Below are 20,814 nucleotides of genomic sequence, written 5' to 3'. Positions count from 1 at the left end.
GGTCGCCTCGGCAACCACGCCGCAGGCGGGCTCGCCCCGCCTACAGTTGACCAGGCAGCAGCGCTGCGCGCCGCACGTTTGGGTTGCTCGCCCCTCCCAACGGCCGTGCGTACGTGCGTCGTCTCTATGGTAGCGGCGGATTCGGAGGGACGGAACGCTTCTCGTGTCCGGCAAGCTGCTGGTGTGAACTCTGACCTGGTCCGGGGGCTTCGGGGAGCCAGGGCGAGGGAGGAAGGGCTTGGGGGCCACCCTGCTTCATCCCGCCTTGGCTCGGGCTCTTGGGGGCCACTGAGTCCTGGGCCAGCGCAATTCCTCCTCTGGGAACCCCTGTCGCCTCATGCCTCAGCCCTAGGGTTCCCGTCGCCTGCTCCACAATACCCTTCCCACGCCACGTGATCCCCCATCACCATCACTACCCAGTCTCAGGGGTCTCTCCCAGTGCCTCGAGACAGCACCCGCTCCCACCTCCCAGCCCCCACAGGTACCTCCGCTGTCGTCTGTCTTCCGCGCGCCTGTGATTCGGACGTCTCTCCCCAAGGATGTTCCGCCGGGAGCGCTCCGTCCCCCTTCGAGGCTCAGCCGCCGCCCTGGACAACAACCTCAGCGTGCTGCAGCTGCCCGTCCGCAACCTCACACGTTTTGGGGTGGTCCATGGGCCCAGCGCGCAGCTTCTCAGCGCTGCTCCTGAGGGTGTGCCCTTGGCCCAGCGCCAGCTCCAAGCTAAGGAGGGCGCTGGAGTGAGCCCCCCACTTATCACCCAGGTGAGGCGCGGAGTTAGCAGTGGTGTTGCCGAGCCCAGCCCTAAACCAGTCCTTCCTCTCCAAACCTCAAGGAATAGGCCTTCCCTAACCATCTGGATTTCCACACTGCTGAGTCCTCATTCCCCTGCTCCGACCACTTCTTCCTACTCTGATTCATCTCCCTCTAGGTCCACTGGTGTGTCCTCCCTTTCCGAGTATTGCTGGTACTCACGTCACATCGAGGAATACAAGTAAGAAGAGGACCTTCCTGCCCTCCCCAACTAGGGTCTTCTCAGCTTCTCTCCAAGGCCCCTAGACCTTCCTTATTTCTCATCTTCCTTCCTTGTTTTCCAGTTCTCAGGTGCCATCTCCGATATCTTCCCTTTTATCAGTTGTATGACCTTGGGCAATTTAGTTAACTTCTCAGAGCCCAGTGTCCTCCTCTGTTAAATGGAGATAAAAGTAGCGCCTACCTCCCGGGGTGGTTTTGAGGATTAGATGGGCTGAGGCTAACATGAGTATGTGGAGGAGTCAGCACAGAGCTCAGCGAAGGGCAGCTGCGTCATGACCCCGTCCTTGCCTTGGCCTTCCAGATGTATGAGTCTGATGGCTCCGTCATGGTCTACTGGCATGCACTGGATGCTGGAGATGCCTCTCTAGGTACCTGCAGGACTGAGTGCCTTGGGGGTAGGGAGTGTTTGCTGGGGCTACGGGAGATGCTATTTCTAATCATTTTCCCCTCTCAGTGCAGGCTGTGTTTGCCCGAGGAATTGCTGCCAGTGGCCACTTCATCTGTGTGGGTGAGGGGGCCAAGGGCAGGGCACTGGGGGGTGCTGAGGTATAGGGGTGTAGCCTTTGGCCAGGAGGATGCCAAAGGTCTGAGGAAATTGTGGAGTGTTAGAGGGAAGGGTGGGGGTGAACGGGGGTCTGAGAGACACCAAAAAGCCATGGCGGGGTCCATAGGGGCGGGGTGGGACAGGTAAAGGGTAGTGAATGTAGGGGTGGGGCTGGGGGAGCAGTGAGAGGTGGGTTTGTTACTAAGGTTTCTGGGATGGCGGGAGGGAGTGCTGAGTGTGGTGGAGATCTGGGAGGATGAGGAGGCCATCAGTGGAGCACTGCTTCTGCAGGAATGTGGTCAGGCCGGGTACTGGTGTTTGACATCCCGGCCAAGGGTCCCAACGTTGTACTGAGTGAAGAGCTGGCTGGGCACCAGACACCAGTCACAGACATTGCCAGCGAGCCTGCCCAGGGACAGGTGAGTGGATTCCCCCTACTGTTCCAGTGAATCCGGGGGCCTCCCCACCTTGGGAGGCAGGGGACCTGGGTTCCAGCCGTGGCTCTGCCACTAAGCAGCCGGATGACTTTGGGCAAATTGCTGCCCTTTCCTAGGCTTTAGCAACCTCAGCTCCAGTGATGAAGCCTGAGATACTTTACATTTACGTGGCATTGAATAGTTCACTCCCACTTTACGATACTGGTGAGAATGGAAGAGTTGGGACAGATGGTTCTGAGATACTTTGCAGCTCTGACATGTGTGGCTTCCTTCTCTGAACTTGGGCAAGTTCAGGCCCACCTCCAGTGCTGTCCTCTCCAGGAAGCCTTCCCCCTGTTCCAGCTCCCACTGATCTCCCTTAGCTGAGCCCTGAATTGATACTGCCCTCAGACAACTCTTGTCTCCCCAGCTGGATTGTAAACCTCTTGAAAACAGGGTATGTATCTTCTGATTCCTATGTTACACTGCACCCGGCACAGAGCTGGGCCCATGGGCTATGTTGGCTGCCTGGGTTTAGGGGTTGTCAAGAGGCCCAGAGTCTAGTCATGACTGTGACTGGCTCACTGCAAGACCTCCAGAAGGTCCTAACACTATGGCCTCAGTTTCATCATCCATCCAACGAGGACAATTATATACCCTAACCCATGGCGTGTGTGTTGGGGTCAGGGTAGGGAGTAAGACTATAAAGAATACAAGGAAAGCATTTTATGCCTCCAGGGGACCCCTCCGGCCGGTGATGGCTTCACATCCTGCCCTTTCCCTGGAGAGGCCAAGATGCAAATCCTGCCTCCCTTCCCCTGCTGCCCTGTATACAGGGCCCAGCGGGGGAGAAAGGGAAGGGCTGATCCTGCCTTTCCCCTCAGGACTGCGTGGCTGACGTGGTAACAGCAGATGACTCAGGCTTGCTGTGTGTCTGGCGGTCAGGGCCCGAATTCAAATTATTGACCCGAATTCCAGGATTCGGGTAGGTGAGGCGGAAGAGGGCTGAGGCCTTCCTGAGGTAGCTTCCGGGTGGGGAGTAGGCTTGGGTCTGGGAAATCAAAGTAGGGTATCACCCTTGCAGGGTCCCGTGCCCTTCTGTGCAGCTGTGGCAGGGGACCATAGCAGCAGGCTATGGGAACGGGCAACTGCGTCTGTATGAAGCCAGTACAGGAACTCTACACGTCCAGATCGACGCCCACGCCCGGGCCATCTGTGCCCTGGATCTGGCTCCTGAGGTGGGCAAGGTCAGTCTCCTCCTCTGTCCGTACACACCCTTGTTCCTGGTGCTGGGATGTTGAGAGGAGCTCCACAGGCTTCTCTCTGCCACTCAGTGTCGCGCCCTCCTCAGGTACCAGGACTGGGCTCTACAGCCTATACCCGTCCCCTGTCAGCACGTTCTGACTCCCACTGGTCCTCCCTGGCTTTTTTTTTATAGCTACTCTCTGCGGCTGAGGACACCTTTGTACACATCTGGAAGCTAAGCAGAAGCCCAGAGGGTGGCTACCTTGAGGTGTGTCTTGTAAGGGGAGTGGGATGAGGACCCAAGCATGCGGCAGGCCCTGAGCAGCTCTCCTCGCCCCCAGGTGGAGCACTGTCATGGAGAGTGTGTACCCGACACCCAGGTGTGTGGTGCCCGGTTCTGTGATCCCTCGGGCAGCTCCTTTGCTGTGACTGGCTATGACCTCGCTGAGATCCTGAGATTCGGCAGCATGTGAGAGAAAAGCAGCCCTCCGTTTCCCCTGTGGTATTTATAAAGTGCCCGCCTCCACCCAGCCCTTGTCTGATTACTCAGTATCATAGTCATACTTCACAACTAGTGAACTAAGCTCCAGGGGTGAGGGGATGTGGCAGGTCCAGACCAAGCCAAGAGGCAACCTGTCCTCAAGAACCAGGTGAAGGCTGATGTTAAATAACTTTAATGGTCCATGTGGGAGTCACAAGGGAGGCGCGTTCCCTCCCAGGGCTCGTCAGTGCCATCCTCAAAGCTGGTTAGTGCGGGAGGTAGGGCAGGGTTGGTTCCAGTTTTCTCCCAGGAAGGGTTTAGGGGGTCCCAGCCAGCCCTGGGAATGAGTCCCTCAGCACCATGGCAACCACAGCTTAAAAGGGGCTTCTGCTCCCCCTCCCCAGCCTGTCCCCGGTCCAGCAGGGGACGGGGAAGCCAAGCTGGCCAACCTGCTATAAACAGCGCCGAATCCAGAGCCCAGCGGCACACAGATCATCTCCTCTTCTGACCAGATCCTGTGCCAGCACACCGTCTCACACTGGGGACTGGAGCCAAGTGTGGGGTGGGCCTTTGCTGCAGAGGCCTCTGGACTGTGGGGACCGCTTCGGGGGTAGAGGGGCAACCGAGTGAGAAGCCCCAGGGGAGTGATCTGGGGGGACAGCATCCAGGGAGAACGTTCGGGGTCTCCCCCGGGGCAGGGAATGGGTCTGGGCTGGGGTTGGGGCCACTGAAGCAGGCAAGCAGGGGTCAGGCAGGGCAGGCTGGTCTGTAAACACTGCTAGCCAGGGTGGGGGCGTCTCCAGCCTCGTGCCCTCCCGCTGGGCCAGGATGTCTGTCACCGCTGCGATGTCATCCAGCGGCTCAATAGCTGTGGCACCGGGAAGGGATTGAGGGGAGGGGGCTAGTCAGAGCTTGGGCCCCAGACCTACTCAGCCCTGAGCATCACCTGTCACTGTAGGAGGAAAGCGAAGCCTGGATCTCAGCTGAGATCGCGTTATCCTGCAGGAGCAGCCCCTCCCTCGGGCCCCCCGGAGTCACAGGTTCTGACAAGACTGGGATATGGGGGGACAGGGTGGACAGGGAGAGGAGGGTGGGCAGAAGCAGGTGAAGAAGCCAAGAAAGAGGAGGAAAATGAAAGCAGTGCCGGCAAGTGAAGGGTCTGGAAGAGACAGGAATCCGCATGCAGAAAGGGAAACAGGAAAGAAGAAATTACGGGAAAAAAAAATCCATGAAATGAATCTGGTTCTATGGGTTTTGTTGTGAACTTCGGTGGAGGTGGTTTTAAGAAGAGTTGGAGAAGGGAGCTCTGCCTTAGCCCAAAGTGTGCTTTCTCTCCGTCTCCATTATCTGGTTCCCTTGAAGCCGCCAACCCAAATTCCCATCAGGATCCCACAGTGCACTTTCACTCACCCATCTCATGGTACAAGGACCCCTGCTTGGCCAGTACTTGGGGTGGTTTCCGAGGAGCAGGGGTTTCAATTTTCATTATTTCATCGCAGCACTGCTTCCACTGGCCTGCAGGGAGGACGTTGGTTGGGGTGGGTAGGGGGAGGACTGTGAGAGGGCCAGGCTACCCTCTCCCCTGCTACATCCCTTGACACACATTCTTGAAATAGAGGCCTTTGGTAAAAGGAACGATCCACAGTCCCTCCCGAAGGTTCAATCCAGCCCCCTCCTCTTACTCATGTCAAAGAAAAGCTGCCACAGAGCTTCCATCCAGCTCTGCAGGGCTCCCCGACTCTCTGCCTGAAGGGTGTGTGTCACCTCATCCTCCGCATGCTGGTTACTGATGCTCAGGGTGAAGGGCCGGCCCACTGCCTGGTCCCGCTCCCCTGCCCGGACTCGAGTCTCCTGTAGGAGAAAGACAGGATCTGCTTCCACCACCTTCACCTTGGTCACAGAAGTCAGCAGTGACATCAGGCAGGCTTGGTCGTCCCTGCCCTAGAAGGAGGAGCCTGTGGGGCTTTCACGAAGCCCTCTCATTTGCTTCCTACTGACCAGAGCGGAAAGAAAGAGCAGGAAAGGAAGGGGATGAGACAGGTCGTCCTTAGTCAGGAAAAGAGGAGCAGACGGAGACAGGGAAGGAGGGGCTGCGCGAGGGAGGGCAGGAGGCAGGCGGGAGGAGGAGCGCCGAGGCCCGAGGTCCCTACAGGCAAGGAGGCAGGCGGGAGCAGGAGCGCCGAGGCCGGAGGTCCCTCAGTACTTTTATGAAAGTCGGCAGGAATGCTAGCAAAAGGGCTAGGAAACAAAGAGGGTCCTTGGACATGGGTTGGGAGAGAAAACCAGGGAACGGTGAGGGAGATGCAGATCGAGTCTGAGGGGAAAGGTGGAAGGAGGATGAAAAGGCCTAAACTGGCTCTAGAACCTTCTCTGAGGCTTGGCAGGGGCTAAGGTTGGTGAGTAGAAGGGACGATCATTTTCCAGTGATGCTGGCTGGGGAGAAGATGGTCCCAACAACCCTGGCCCTGAAGCTGGGTGAGGTGCTGTTTGGAACAGGAGGCTAGCTTTGATCTCCTTGAGGTCTGTGCCCACCCTCCCGGAGCCTGATGGAGAGGCTCCCGAGCCCTGCCGCCTGGGTGGCTTCACCACCAGGGATTCATCACCTTGTTGATGGCGATAGTAAACAGCGGCTCCTCCGCAGTGTCTGTGTCTTCAGGTTGTCGGTAACAGAAGAGGTTTGTGCCTTTCAAGACTCCATGCACTCGCACCCAGTCCTGCAGCTCCCCAGCTTGCTGCGTAAATGACTCAAGGTTTCCTAGGGGCATCACACCCCCAACACCCTTCCTCCCAGCCCCCCCAGAGAACCTGCTCCTTTCTGCCCGCCCTCCTGTCTGATCCTCCCCTCGTCTTGCCACGCCCCTCCTTCCTCCACCCAGATGTCGCTTTTTCAATAGTTCTCTGGTTCCTGGGTCATCTGGCTCTCCTCTGCCCTCTCCCTGCTCCCTTCCACTCCTCAGGGCCCCTCACCTGCACCCTGAGGACACCACTTGTAGCAGGCTGGGTCATGCAGGAAGGCTGAGCCACCAGACGGCAACACACGCTACCATAAAGGGGCAGCCAGGCGGGGTTCTCCTCTGGGGGAGGAGGAGGTGCAGGGTGAGGGTGGCGAGTGTGAAGGGGGCCAGCCAACGGCCCCTCGTCTCACCACCCAGCGTCCCCCACGTACACACATACTCACCGTGACTGGTGAGGGTCAGGTCGTGTGTGCGGAACCCGTCTTGCACTGCTGCCAGGGTGAGCGTGGTGTGAGCCAGGAGGCGGTAACGGGGACCACTGCGGGACAGAGAAGTGGGCGGCAGGGGGCACGTCGGACGGCAGGGGCTGTAAGCTGAGCAGGTCTGCCGCATTGTTCAGGCTGCCCCGCAGAAAACTAGCCTGCCTCCCCCACAGGGGTTGGGACATGTACTGCACTCCTGCTAAGCGCCGGGGCCTGTGCTTTAAATATGTTACCCCACTGTGGTCCCACAACAGCCCTGAGGCAGCCTGAGGCTTAAAGAGGTTAAGATATCTGCCCATAAATACAGCTTAGGCGGTAGAGTTGGAATTTGAATCTATGTCTGTCTCCAAAATAAGCATTCTCTTCATTACCTGGAAGGTTTTCAAACTGCTGCTCAGAGACCCAGTGGTTCCACTAGGTGCCTCCAGGCGCCTGTAGGCAGCACCACAGGACCCAGGCCACCCTGCTTCAACCAGGGGCACTCTGTTCTATCCACATGAGATGTATTTGCTGCTGCCAAAAAGTGATGACCCCAGAGCCTAGCTCTTCCTGCATTCCTATTGGTCTTCTCAGCTGGCTCGGGGTACAAGCCCCGAGGTACAGGCCAGAGTGCCTCCCAGCTATGTGACCACTGCTTATTCATATCTGTCTGCATGTCCCGGCAGCAGTGCACAGTAGGTTCTGCATGCTCAACACAGCTCAGAGGTCACCTGTGGCCAGCTGAGGGCAGTGGGGGAATACAGGGCCTTACCCAACAGCCGGGGTGGGGAGCAAGATGGGACTGCTCCCTGAGCCCCCAGCTGTCTCCAGCGATGCCCGCACACGCCTCCCCGAGGAGCGGCCCAGGGAGCTGCTGAGTTTGGTGGCAAGCCTCTTGGGGGCTCCAGCCAGGGCCGCCTCCTCTTCCACGCAGGCCCCATACAGCTCCAGCCGCAGTTCAAAGTCTGGCCCTACCTCGGCACTGTAGGAATATGGGAGGAAGAGCGGACAGGAGGGTGGTCTGGGGAAGTCCAGGGAGCGGCGCTGTGGCGGAGGAGGGATGCCATGCAAGAACAGGACAGCTCCACAGGGAAGGCCCGTCTCCCTTCCTCCCTCTCCTCTTCCTCCCCTCCCCTGTGGCTACCGCATTCGAGGATTTGCCAGAGTAGAGAAAGGAGGGAGCCACAGGGATGAGGTACTCGTACTCACAAGAGCACGTTGTTCTGGAAGGAGATGTCTGTGAGGGTCCTGTCCACCAGGACCATCTCCGTGTCCTGAATGTGTTCCCCTATCTGCAGCAGCAAGAACACAGCCCAGCGGTGCAGGTCTGGGGACAGAGAGCAAAACCCGTAAAGACGTGCCCCACAGGGACCTCCAATCTCAGGGTCACTCCCTTAAATCTGTCCCACGCGTGTGGAACTCACCGCCTTTGTTCTTGAAATATTCTGTGTCCTTCCACATGAGTGGAATCCGGAGATCTGAGGGGCAGAGGGGTAGGAACAGATGTTGCGACGGGGCAGGAGATCCCATCACTGGGCCGAGAATGCCAACAGCGGGGGTAGTGGTGCTTCTTACCGGAAATGCAGACCTGGCCGCGGCAGGGGGAGCGCTCGGCGGGCGGCCCACTGTCAGAAGGCCTGTGGGCAAATCACAACGTCCTAGCCCGACCTCTTGACACTATTCCCCCTGGCTCTGGTTCCCAAGGGCTCTAGGACCCCCCTGGCCCAGGACCCAGCTGCCAGGTCCCAGCCAGGCTGACATGGCAGGGCTGAAGGACTGTTAGGGAGAGTTGTCAGTTGAACCCAGGAGGTTGCTGGGCTTGGGAACGTTAGAGGCTCTTAGCTCACACACACAGTACAAGCTCAGGCCGCCCCCCGCGCAAGCACCCTTCCTGACCACCTCCCCAGACTCCTGCCAGGGAGAAGTGGGGCTTGAGGACACAGGCGCCCACAGGGAAAGACTCCCTTTTAAGGACTCTTCTCCATCAACCCCCAGGCTTGGAGGAGTTTGCAGGCTTTCTGTTTAACAACAAAGGAGGCTGCTTGTCTCCACCATCTCATCACTGCAGTAAAGGAGGGTACTGGATCAGTCAGAAACTCAGGAACCCAAGTAGGGAACACTTGTGTTCCATTTACTGCAAATCTCTCTCCATCCACCCCTCAGCTTTGACTTCTCCTCTACCCCTCTGGCTAGATGCACTGAACCTTCCCAGTGCCCCAAGTTCCCCAGTCCCCCCACCGCAGGGGGGACGTCCGGCCTTGCTCCCCTCCCCGCCCATCATTAGGACTCACCGAGCATGTGTCCCTCTCCTAAGGTGATGGCCAGCTTATCCATACTAATTTATAATTCATTATAATGAAATTAGTGGCTTAGCCTTAAACTAGATGATGTGGCATTGATGGCAATGTGCTTAGCTGCCAGGGACTTGGGGTGCACCTCAGATCACACTGTGTGGGCTGTGTGGGGACTTGGGCAGGGCAGAGCCTGTCAATGGCCGCCTCTTAAGAGACAGCAAACTCACAGTAGAAGGTGTCCCCATGCCTGCTTGCTCTTCGTTTAACTTTACGGAGCAGCCTTCCCCTGGTGTCTTCATGGGTGCACTCTGGAGGCCTCCTGGCAGCCTCTCCTTGTGGCAGCCTTCATGGATGAGCTGGGATGACACTATGTCGGTGAGGGGCCTGGACCTCCTCCCCACTCAGCCTTGCGGGATCAAGCAGGTTACTTTGCCAGAAGCCAACTTTCCAAATGACCAGTTCACCAAAAATGGTCAGTTCTCAGAATGATCAATTTGCCAAATATTTTTTCCCACATTGTAGTTTTACCAGAACATCGCCTCAACCATTTCACTACAGATTTGTCAGATCAGCAGAGTCTAATGCCAGCGTACGTTGTGTTTCACATCCAAGAGTTGAGTCCTTTTAGTGCACAATCTAATTTACGTGAATGGGTAATTTAAGGCTTAATTTAAGGTAAATTTAAGGCTTTTCCTTAAATTTTTTTTTATTATTATTTCTTTTCCCAATCCCTGACTCTAATGAGGCAAACCCCAGGTACAAGGAACTATTGTCAGTTACAGTAAATTGGTCATTTAGCAAATTGGCCATTTGGTGAACCAGCTATGAGAAAATTAGCTTTCCAGAAGCCAGCCAGCCAGACTCATCAGATCACAGGCAGGGCTTAGCAAATTAGCACTTTTGCATTACTACTCCTCAGACTGCCAGCCTTTCACCAGATACACTGGCTTTCCTGAGCCAGTGTCTTACAACTCACTAGTGCACCTCTGGGCAGCACACTGCGGTGGTAAAACACCAAGGTGTCTTCTAGGACCCTGGTAAGTCTTCACGAGGAAGTCATCTTCAGGGTGCTCCATACTCCATACTCCATAAACACACGCACTACGCCACTACTCCCATAAAGCCTCGCTTCCCCCTTGCTCACCGCCGGCCTGTCTTGCTCAGCACCTGTGCCTCCTTGCGCCGCTGCAGCTCGCCCATGTAGCTGAGGATGCGGCTGTTGCACACCAGCAGGCTCTTGGTGGCCTCCAGAGCCTGCTCTCGCTGGGAGCAGGCCGCCAGCAGCTTGCAGGCCCCTTCCCTCATCCGGATCTCATGGTCTAGCTTTCTTTGCAACTCTGTGTCCTAGCCAGAGTGGGGATAAGGATGAGAAGGAAATGTCAATTGGGGGACGGGTTGAAGCACCCTTCATTCCCAAGTGGACTGTGGTCCACAAGAAACTGACAAGAAACTTATGTTTCAGGCAACTAAAGGGCAAGGGTTGAGTCTCAACCTCAGCAGCCCACAGGTAACCAGAGAGACCTTGTTAAAATTTCTACCCCCTCTGGGAGTATACATTTTTTCAGCCTCTTTTGAGCGCAACTTGGAAAAATCTGTAAAAACTACAAATTCACATATCCTCTGATCCAGCTATCCAACATCTAGGAGTTTATCCTACAGATACAGTTACACTTGTGGGCAGAGCCATATTCATTGCAGCATCATTCTAGAACACCCAGATTAAAAGTCCTTCAACAGGGCATTGGTTAAATAAGTTATAGCACATCTATACCATGGAATATGGACTACTGCAGACATAAAAGAGTAAGGTAGACGTGTGCAAAAATGAAGCAATCTTCAAAATATATGAAGTGAGAAAAGAAAGAACAGTATTACAGATGCCACCACCATTCGCGCACCCTATATATATATGCAGATACATCTCCATAGGCATGCATAAAATAGTAGTGGCTGTGGGGCTGGGAGCCAGGAATGGAAAATCAATTTATGATACTGTATATATATGCTCCTTTACTACTGTACTATTGGAAATTGTGTTACCTTTTAAAAAATTAAATCTTCTGAGTTAAAAAATAATAATAAATCACGAGACCCCACCTCAGAGTAGCAGAATAAGAATCTCTAAGAGTGGGGCATGTGCATTTTTTGGAAAATTCCCCAAGTGACTCTGAGGTGCGGCCCAGGCTGAGAACTGCCACCTAAAGGGAATGGCCACAGATAGTAAAGGCCATCCTGGCTTACCCCAAAGACTCAAGTGATGAGAGAGGACATTTAGTTGGCAAGGGGTCAGTGGAGAAGGAGCGTACCGCCTACAGTGTTCATCCATGCTGCAGAGAATGCAGTACACACCCCAACTTTGGGAACCTGCCACCTGCTGGCCCTCTGAGTCTCAGAGGTAAGGCCAGAGGCAAGGAATGGGGATGGGAAGACAGGAGGAGCAGGTCAGGAGTGAGTAGGCACTGAGCACAATGCCCAATGCACAGCGTATGGTATGCGTGGGGGCGGGTGCTTATTTTAATGATGCTACTTCAGCCCAGTAGCTTTCACCCAGTAACACTGGAGCATCCCTGTGCTGTCTAAAGCTCCATATTTGAAATCCAGCTGGGAGGTGAGAGATGCAGACATTAATGCCTGCTCCATAAGTGCCATGTCATGGGACAAACACGCTCACAGGAAACAGACGCTATTTGTCTCTGGCTGAGGTGATGGGGAAGGCTTCAGAGAAGAGGTGGAAGACTAGCCCTGTTACAGCGTACAAAGCGGAAGGCAAGCCAAGTGGAGTGACAGGACTGGAAGAGCAGGGTGAATGTGGCTGCACAGAACCGAAACCCGGCTCTCCCTCACACCGGCTCTCCTCCTCACACCGGCTCTCCTCCCTCACACCAGCTCTTTTCCACACTCTGTGCCCTTGCTTCTTTCCTGATGACTCCAGACTTCAAGTCTCCCAAGACCTCAACACCCTAAATTCCTGCTTCCGGGAATTGCCTTGTCCAGCCTCCCTGCTGATTCTTCCTTCCCTACTTGGGCTGGGACAGACTTTCATCACGTCTCACCTCATCTCATCAGCCTCACTATCCACATTTCCCTTCCTGACCCTTCAGAAATAGGCCAACCGGGTACCTACGCCGCCTCCACCAGGAAGCCCTCTCAGACTACACAGCTGCCCCCACCCCCACCATGACTGCCTGCACCAGGGTCCCGCCTCTGCTACGGTTTGCTGCTTGCCAACCCCCACCCCATTCTGCATCTAGCTTCTACCACAAACACCCCCAAACAGGTGAGGGGGGTGGGGCCTAGCAGCGTCCGCAGGCCCCCTCCTGACCAGCCTTTTGGTCCCGGCTCCAGCACTCACGGATTCTTCCCTAGCCCTGTCCATTGCACGTGCGGCGCAACGCGGGCATTGGGCCCGGTCCGGGGAGCCGCCCCGCCCGCAGCGAGCGCCGATGACATCATCTACCAGCTGCCGCGAGAGCGGCCGAGGGGCTCCGGAACGCAGGCGGTCCCTCAGTCCCTCTGTGCGCTTGGCCCGGTTAGGCTCCGGGTGGTGCTAACCACAGAGACCTAGTCGCGGAGGGGCGGTATCTCCGGGAGCACCGGCCTCACTCTAGAAAGGGCTCCAGGCTCCGGAGCTGCCGGAAGCCAGGGGGCCCCTCCGGGTTGCAGTTGCCTTCCAAGGTGACTCCTGGCCCGGGTGCATGCGGGAGGGGGATAGTGTATACATCGGAATAACTGGGGCTGCAGAGAAGTCGCTGTATCCAGCCTGGATGAGTCGGACTGGGGGTGCAGACACCCTGGCTACCACTCTCCCCCCATGCACTCGGGTCCGAATCCATTCTCCCACGGCCCTCAGTGGAGAGTGCCACAGAAATCTCCCACCCTTCAGGCCGGGCATCTCGGGAATCCTGACGCAGGCTCTGGATCCCGGAGCTTCACCCCCATCTCCGTACCTCAGGTATAGCTCCAAGTCGCCCCCCTCCCCACCCACACACCCTCTTTTCCCAAGCCGGCAGTACTTTCACCAGACTCCCCTGGGAAAGAGCCCTAAACTGGACTCCGCTCAGGGCGCAAGGGGCTGAAGGAGGAGGAGTCATGGGCAGAAGCCCCAGCGCACAGTAGGACATCAGGGACAGCACACAGTAGGCGCTCTCTGGACAGCCTTTCCAGTTCCTCCCACTCCCTTCTGTCTCTGACTTCCCTCTCTGCTTCTCATCACCTTATGTTCCCTTTAGAATCTCCACCAGGGCTAAGTTCAAATCCTGGCTTAGGAACTTGACTAGCCATGAGAACTTAACCTCTGGAGCCTCTGTTTGTAAACTGGGGGTGGGAGGGCGTGGTAATTCCACCTCCTACTGTTTGAGGATTAAATGGGAAAGTCTAACCCCTACCTGGGCCCAGCCCTCCCACCTTCTCTTTAATTTCAGCTTAAGTTGCCTCCTCCAGAAAGTCTTCTTGAATTTACACTTCCAGGACTACCTCTCTTGCTAATCCCTGAAACATCAATGGTATGGGGGTTGGGGAACTGCTGAGCTTCCTGGAGAAAGAACACAGCACCCTCAACCAACCCAAGACTGAATGAGAGATGACCAAAGGGAAATCTAAGCCCCCTCCTTGTCCCCAGAACTTGGGCAGAGCTCCTATGAAGAAAAATTACATGGAGGGGGAGGCACGCAGAATTCGAACATTTAAATACCTAGACCAGCCATGGCCAATGAGATCTTCTGCAAAGATGGAAATGTTCAGTAGCCATCTAGCACATGAAATGTGGCTCGAGTAATTAAGGAACTAAATTTTTCATTTTATTTCATTTTAATTAACTAAATTTTAAACTTAAATAGCCACAGGTAACTAGTAACATGGTCAGTGCAGAGGACTGGGGATGGCAAATAGGTTTTATCTCATATGCCAGGACAGGGCAACATGTAGTGTCAGAGTCCCGATGGGAGCCTTGGGCACCTTTCTCCATTTTAGAAAAAGATGATCCTCTCCAGGCAAACAAATTAGATAAAGGTGTCCCCTCCTCACACCGCCACTATGCAGTGCCCTTATGAAGGACACAACCTGCATAATTTATGCCAAGGTTGAGCTGAGAAAGACTGTGAGGCCACGCGTGGATTTGTTGGTGAAGACTGCCATGATTGACCCGTAATGTCTGCCATGATGTAGGGAGTGGGGACCCGGCTGAGGTACAGACACCTGTGCAGTAAACTCCCCTCCTGAGCTGGACTCGCCACTGTCCTGCCCCTGACCTCGCTTAGCAGCGACCCCCTGCCTGGTTCAGGTGGTCACTTCCACAGCTGCCTCTCTCTTCCCCACCTCAGTAAATGACCGCATCGCCCAGTTCCTTAGCCACACACCTGAGGATCATCCTGGAGCCCTCTCTTGGCTGCACCCACATGTCCAGTACGTCAGCAAGCCCTGTCAGATCTACCACCATCATCTGAAATCCACCCCCGTCTCCCTATCTCCACCATGAGCATTTAATCCATACCACCAGGTTCACTCCCCTAAGGCTATAACGACCTCCTAGCTGGTGGTCTTCTGCTATTCGTCTGGCCAATCCTTCTCCCTCCCACCCCGCACCCCTGCCTAGCCTATTCCTTTCAAACACAACAGCCATCATTGTAAAACATTAGATAAGTTGTCCCCCTGCTTAAAACCCTTCCACGAGCCAACATCACACTTAGAGTAAAATCTAAATGCCTTGTCATGGCCTACAAAGCCCTGAATAATCTGGCTCCCCCCATCAGCTCGACCCCAGCTATGATGTTCCAGCCCCACTGGCTCTCCTTCTTCCGCAAACATATCACCATCATCCTCATTTAAGAGCCTTTTGCCCTTACTGTGCCCTCTGTCTGGAAAGCCCTCCCACCCATCTTTACATATCTTCATATCCTTCTGGTCACAGCTCAAAGAGCTCACAGAGGCCTTCCCTGACTCCTACATCTAATGCTGCCCCCCCACCCGATTTTTATTACACCCCCCCCGTTTTCATCATAATTTCACTATGTGAGATTATTTGTTTGCACGCTTCTTGTCTGTTCCCCCAGTAGAATGGACCTTTCCTGTTTTGTTCACTGAGGTATCCCAAGATCTAGAAAGAAGCTGACATATAGTAGGTGTTCAATAAATGTGATTAAGAATAAATAGATGAGGGACATCCCCGGCAGTCCAGTGGTTAAGACTCTGCCTTCCAATGCAGGAGGTGTGGGTTCGATCCCTGGTCAGGGAACTAAGATCGCACATGCTGTGGGGTGCGGCCAAAAACTAAAAAAAAAAAAAAAAAAGGACTTCCCAGTTGGCGCAGTAGTTAAGAATCCTCCTGCCAATGCAGGGGACACGGGTTCAACCCCTGGTCTGGGAAGATCCCACATGCCACAGAGCAACTAAGCCCGTGTGCCACAACTACTGAGCCTGTGCTCTGGAGCCTGCGTGCCACAGCTACTGAAGCCTGCGTGCCTAGAGCCTGTGCTCCACAGCAAGAGAAGCCACAGCAATGAGAAAATCCTGTGCACTGCAATGCTGAGAAACCCCCCACTCGCCGCAATTAGAGAAAGACAGCGAGCAGCAACGAAGACCCAATGCAGCCAAAAATCAATTAATTAATTAATTAACTAATTTTTAAAAAATAAAATACATCTATTTAAAAAAAAAGAATAAACAGCTCCCTGCCATCTTCGGGGCCACAGAATCCTGCCCTAGAGTCCCCTTCCCCGTCTCTGGTAAGGCCATCTCCTTCCTGCAGACCTCTCACATTGAACCCCCCTCCTCTTCCCATACCTAAAAGGAGCCCTCAGCCCCAGAACACACAGCCACACCAAACCACAGAGCTTCCAGAAACAGGTGTGAAGACCCTGTTGCCAACACAGTACTCTAATTGGCAGAACTGAACCTGGGTCCACACGTAGCACCCAACGAAGGGCTTACAGAACCACCTGTCCGTCTCCCCACTTGGAGCGGGCTCCGCTCTCCCCGCTCGGCCCCAGCAGGAAAGGGCAGAGCAGAGATGGGCCGGGACGCTGTGGAGGAGGTGCACTCCAGGGGTGGGGGCGTTACCTCCAGGCTGAGCGCCATCTGCCGGATGTAGAGCATATTCAGGTCCTCCAGGATGTGCAATCTGTCCTGCATCTCTGTGCCCCCCAGGTGCCCCTTCCCTTGTTGACCCCTCAGAAGGGTGGGGCGAGCAAGCACCACGCTGCCCCACAATTCCTCCCGCTGCTCCCCTGGTCTTGAAAGAGGTGGGCAGTCCTTGGACAGAGGGCAGAGGCAGCCCCTCTCCCTCTTGCGCTCCCGTTAGACCCCTCTGGCTGCTGTGACAAACTTCCCTTGCCTACCGCTGTTCCAGGGCCCTGATGGGAGCCAGGCATGGAGGGAAAGGAAAGCGAGGTGAGGATGAGCAGGGTCCCCGGAGAGGAGGCCAGCTGCAGAGGGGACTCTGGGCACAGAGTGTCCAGTCTTGCTTTGGTGGCAGCTGTTCTCCCAGCTGTGGAAGAAAAAGGCTCTTTCATTCCCACTCTGGCCCCTCCCCAGCCCCCGCCCACATCCCTGGCCTGGTGGACAGAGAGTCTGTGTGCGGTAGGGTGTGAGGGGAGGCACAACTGGAAGGGGGCAGGGAGGGGACACTGCATGCAGGTTCTACAGAGTCGTGGGCTTTGTCAGGAGGTTGCTTTCTGAAAGGGGTTCTGGCTTAGTCTGAGGAAGAAGAAGGATAACGGTGAGGACCTGAGTGAGTGAGCCCAGGGAGTGGGACACAGGGGTAAATGCGGCCCAACCCCCAGGGCCACCTCTTCCAGCTTGGGGCCCCCATCCAGCCCGCCCCACCCTGGGTTCACAGTTACCTCGCTTTTCCAGCAGAAGGGAGGAGACGGAGGGAGAAAGGCGGGGGTGTGCCTAGCTGCTGCGGCCCCCGCTCCCCTCTGCGGGCCCCTTCCCTTCCAGACAGGAAACCAGCCCCGATTCCCAGCCAGCTGCAGCTTTGCCACCCCCCTCCACCCCAGGCCCACGGAGTCACACACCGCTCCGCCGGGGCCCAGCGGCTCCGCCCCGGCTCCTCCGCTACGGCCCCCGAAAGGCCGGGCTTATCCCGGGGGCGGCCCCAGCTCACAGGCCCCTCCTCCGGGTCCCTGGGCCTCGCCCCTCACTCCCCCACACTGGCCCCACGCGGCGTTGCTTATGCTGGACTCGACAGAGGTCCTCTCCCCGAGGCCCACTAGCTTCTAAGTCAGCGAAGGCCCGGGACGCTGGGTCACCGGTGTGAAAGAGCCTTTGTTCTGGGCAGGCTGTAGGGTAAAGTGCAGAAGCCAGGCCTGGAATCCCGGCAGGGAGGGGTGAGGAAGGCCCTGTCACTTAACCCTTTCCAGGCCAAGCAGGGAAGGAGCGCTGACCCTGGGGATAGCCTCTGCTGTGGCTACTCGCCCTCTCAGTCCTAGCTCAGCCCGACATCGTTCAGACCCTCCTGAGCCTCTTTAGGGAGTTACAGGTAAGGCTCAGGCCTGAGCAACGTGTGGAGTGGTGGGCCGAGGAGCCAACTGTAGAGGCTGGACTCCTCTTAGGCCCCAGGGAAGGAGGCTGAAAGTTGGGAAATAATCCCAAGTCTTTCATAAGGAGCCCCCTCACTCCCGACTGTCCCAGCCACAGCGGAGCAGCTGGGGAGGGTTTCAGCGAAGGGGGCAGACCTGGCAGAGAAGTCAGGCTTGATGATGCAGGCTGTCCCAGACGGCTGAGACAGGCTGTGGGGCGCGGAAGGAGCCTGTTAGAGCCCGCCTGGGCGCACACCGCCCTTTGCCCCGGGATGCCGGCAAGGACCGGGGTAAGGCACATTTTGGGAATCGAGCCTAGGGCCCCTTAAATTGAAGCCAACCTGAGGTTTTTCCAGGCGGAGGCAAGTCATCCCAACTGGGCCAGGTAATGTCTGGGGTGGCACGGTCCGATTAACGTGCAGACGGTCCGCGCCTGACTTTTTAAGTCAACAACCACTAGTTTGTACCAGACCCGCGGCGTCTCCGCCCCTCGGCGCGCGCGGGCGGGGCGGGAGGCCCAGGCGGCCCGGGCTGCGGGAGCCCGGGGAGGGGAAGGCAGGGACGCGGGTCTCTCACCTCCGGTGGGTCGCAGAAGAGGCTGAGTCGGAAGCGGCCGCGTTTGAACTCCATCTCCAGGGCGGAGCCCCTGGCCACGGTGACCCGGCTCCGGTGGTTTCGGGAGAACATGCTGGCGGTCCCACGCCTTTGCCTGCCCTCTGCACGCCCCGCGCCGCCCGGCCCGGCCTTGTCTCGTAGGCTTCTGTCCCTCGACTGCCGCCAGCTAGTCCGGCCGGGAATCTCCCACGGCCCGGTTCCCAAACTCCGCCCCCGGAGACGACACCTGGGCCGGGCAGGGCGCGGCACGCTCTCCCTCCACTCCAGCCCCCCGCCCCCGCCAAAGGCCCTGCCCGCCGGGCCAGTCCCGGGCCCCAAGCAGGCCTGGCCCGACAGCCGGGGCACCCTACACCTCGCGAGCACTGAGGGGGCGCGTCGTCCCTTCCTGCCCGGGTAGCCAGCGCCTCACCTGAGCAAGGGCCGAGCCCAGAGAAGCCCCGCCCCCCGGCCGCCACCACTCGGCTAGCCAGACTCCCTGCGCGCGGAAAATCCCGAGGCCCAGGGATCGCCGAGAGGCACACAGCCCGGCCTTGGGATGGCGCCCAATCTCACCTCTAAGCAGCTTCTGAGGCGACTGTTTCAACTTCCTACAGTCCCAAATGTCCCACTAAAGCTCCCCTCCGTCCCTAGTGGCCGCAGTTCACGTGTCTGGTAACCCTGTTCTGTTACTTACTAACCGTGGATCCTTGGCTTGGTCACTGAACTTTCTGAGCTTCAGTTTTCTTACTTGTGCAATGGGGATACAGTAATTACCTCCACTCCTCAGGTCGCTATGAGGATTACATATGAGAATGAGTGTAAAATGCCCAGCATAGTTCCTGGCACAAGACAAGCACCCTGTAAGTGCAACTATGAAGAAAAATGATCAGGTGCAGCACCTTTGTGCCCTTGGATGGGGCACCAGCGACCTCAGCTCCCTGGACCCAGACTTTAAGTGCCTTAAGAGGGTGAGGATATCTGTGACCTCAAATGGGCTCTCAGCTGTTTTGCTGGGTGGCTGAAACAGGGTTAGGACTCACAGCTTCTGCAGAAAAAGGGGCCACCCCCAGCCTCCGGGACAGAAGGAAATGGCAGAGGATTAGCTTGCTGACCACACACGAGGAGTTTTCTGGGGACTTATGAACTTACTGGGGAGAACGCGCGAGAGAGTGGGGCTCCTTCACAGCCAGAGCCAGAGAAATACCAGCTTATAGCTTTAGAGAGCCCAGGTTAGAACTGCTCTGCTATGACAAAATGCTCAACATTCTTTTAGAAAACCTGACTTAAAATTACTTTGGCAAAAGGGGAAATTTATGACTTAAGGAACAGTAATGTCCAGGGGTCAGGCTTTAGTTGTGGCTTGACCCAGGCATTCAGCATCACAAGGATTCCGTCCCTCTCCTTCATCTGGCTCTAGTTTCCTCCATGTTAGCTTCGCTCTCCACAGCATAACAAGATTGTTGCCAAAAATTCTGGGTCTATCATATTTTCAGACTTAAATTCAGCAGAAAAGGGAGCATCTGTTCCCTGAAGCTCCTACACATGTCTGGGATTCACTATGGGCCATTTGGGATGATTTATCCATCTCAAACCAATCACTGTAGGCAGAGGGGTGGCCAGACCTGAACCAATCACTGTGGCTAAGGAGGATTTTATTTGCCAGTTGGCCAGGCCTAGGTCACTTCCCACTCCTGGAAACCAAATGGAACCCAGTGAGCTGGGAGAGAGATGGGGGAGGGAGATGTGTTTTCTGAAAGACTGTTCCAGGTACTACTACCAGAAGGTGAGGGAATGGACGCTGGACAGGAAAAGCAACAAACATCCTTGACATACAAAAGTGTACATGGAGGAGGGAGTTCTTCTGTCGTAGGAAAGGAAGATCAAAAGATTTTATAAATCTGTGGCCTCTGAGATAAACCTCAAAGAGGAGTGAGGGGAAAGGAAAGGCATTGTTTCTGAATTTCTTCAAATATCTATTGTCACTCCTCTAAACTGTAAGCTCCCCAGGGAGAGAGAGTCTGTCTTGTCCACTGCTTTATGCTCAGTGCCTGGCACATAGGAAGTACTCAATAAACCATCACTTGAAGTAAGTGAACAAATGAGATGCCTAAAGAAAGCATGCAGATTTGAGAGTGCTTGACTGGGATGAGCCATGCTGTTGGACTAAAATTGTTCATTTCAAATGTTTGGCTTTTAGCAGCAGAATGCTTTTTTCTCCAAATGAAATCTCACCTGCAACGTGTGAAATATAATCAGAGCTGCTGTGATACAAGCAGGGGCTGGAGCCCCACATCTTGTCCTCTCCAGAGGCCCTCAGCTGCACGCGGACACACACACACACACACACACACACACACACACACACACACACACACACCTGTGGGACATGGGCCCTAAAGAAGGGTTTAAAAACCCCTGACAAGAGCTGGAGGAATGGAAGGCATTTGGAAAGGAAGTAGATAGAGCTCAAATCTTGCCAGAGAATTTGCACTCGAT

General features: G+C 55.8%; 2 protein-coding genes across 13 annotated transcripts; one reads left to right on the top strand and one right to left on the bottom strand.

Moving 5' to 3' along the window:
• The first annotated feature begins 122 nt into the window (after positions 1 to 122).
• Positions 123 to 3,767, top strand: WDR54 (WD repeat domain 54). 4 transcript variants are annotated; one of them, XM_082642007.1, is made up of 11 exons: positions 123 to 181; positions 473 to 761; positions 929 to 991; positions 1,334 to 1,400; positions 1,487 to 1,540; positions 1,868 to 1,995; positions 2,423 to 2,449; positions 2,877 to 2,977; positions 3,077 to 3,239; positions 3,431 to 3,505; positions 3,579 to 3,767. In XM_082642007.1, exons 2-11 carry the CDS (start codon positions 540 to 542, stop codon positions 3,708 to 3,710), a joined length of 1,032 nt encoding a protein of 343 aa, XP_082498133.1. In that variant the 5' UTR covers positions 123 to 181; positions 473 to 539; the 3' UTR covers positions 3,711 to 3,767. The 4 variants fall into 4 exon arrangements, with proteins under 4 accessions (XP_082498133.1, XP_082498136.1, XP_082498135.1 ...); XM_082642010.1 differs by having other exon boundaries at positions 3,563 to 3,767; XM_082642008.1 differs by having other exon boundaries at positions 132 to 181; positions 539 to 761.
• Positions 3,768 to 3,895: 128 nt separating this feature from the next.
• On the bottom strand, positions 3,896 to 18,625 carry RTKN (rhotekin). Of its 9 annotated transcripts, none has more exons than XM_082642439.1 (13): positions 18,301 to 18,319; positions 16,262 to 16,688; positions 10,353 to 10,552; positions 8,490 to 8,551; positions 8,339 to 8,392; positions 8,124 to 8,241; positions 7,687 to 7,896; positions 6,897 to 6,991; positions 6,686 to 6,792; positions 6,322 to 6,450; positions 5,401 to 5,569; positions 5,129 to 5,233; positions 3,896 to 4,586 (listed from the first exon to the last, which is right to left on the bottom strand). In XM_082642439.1, the coding sequence occupies exons 2-13, from the start codon at positions 16,331 to 16,333 to the stop codon at positions 4,252 to 4,254; spliced, it is 1,656 nt and encodes a 551-aa protein (XP_082498565.1). In that variant the 5' UTR covers positions 16,334 to 16,688; positions 18,301 to 18,319; the 3' UTR covers positions 3,896 to 4,251. The 9 variants fall into 9 exon arrangements, with proteins under 9 accessions (XP_082498565.1, XP_082498571.1, XP_082498566.1 ...); XM_082642445.1 differs by having other exon boundaries at positions 16,540 to 16,688; XM_082642440.1 differs by lacking the exon at positions 18,301 to 18,319 and adding an exon at positions 17,221 to 17,238.
• Between the last annotated feature and the right edge of the window lie 2,189 nt (positions 18,626 to 20,814).

Source organism: Mesoplodon mirus (genome assembly GCF_964341445.2).
Source record: "Mesoplodon mirus genome assembly, chromosome: 14".
NCBI lineage: Eukaryota > Metazoa > Chordata > Mammalia > Artiodactyla > Ziphiidae > Mesoplodon > Mesoplodon mirus.
This window is presented reverse-complemented; position numbering and strand designations above follow the sequence as displayed.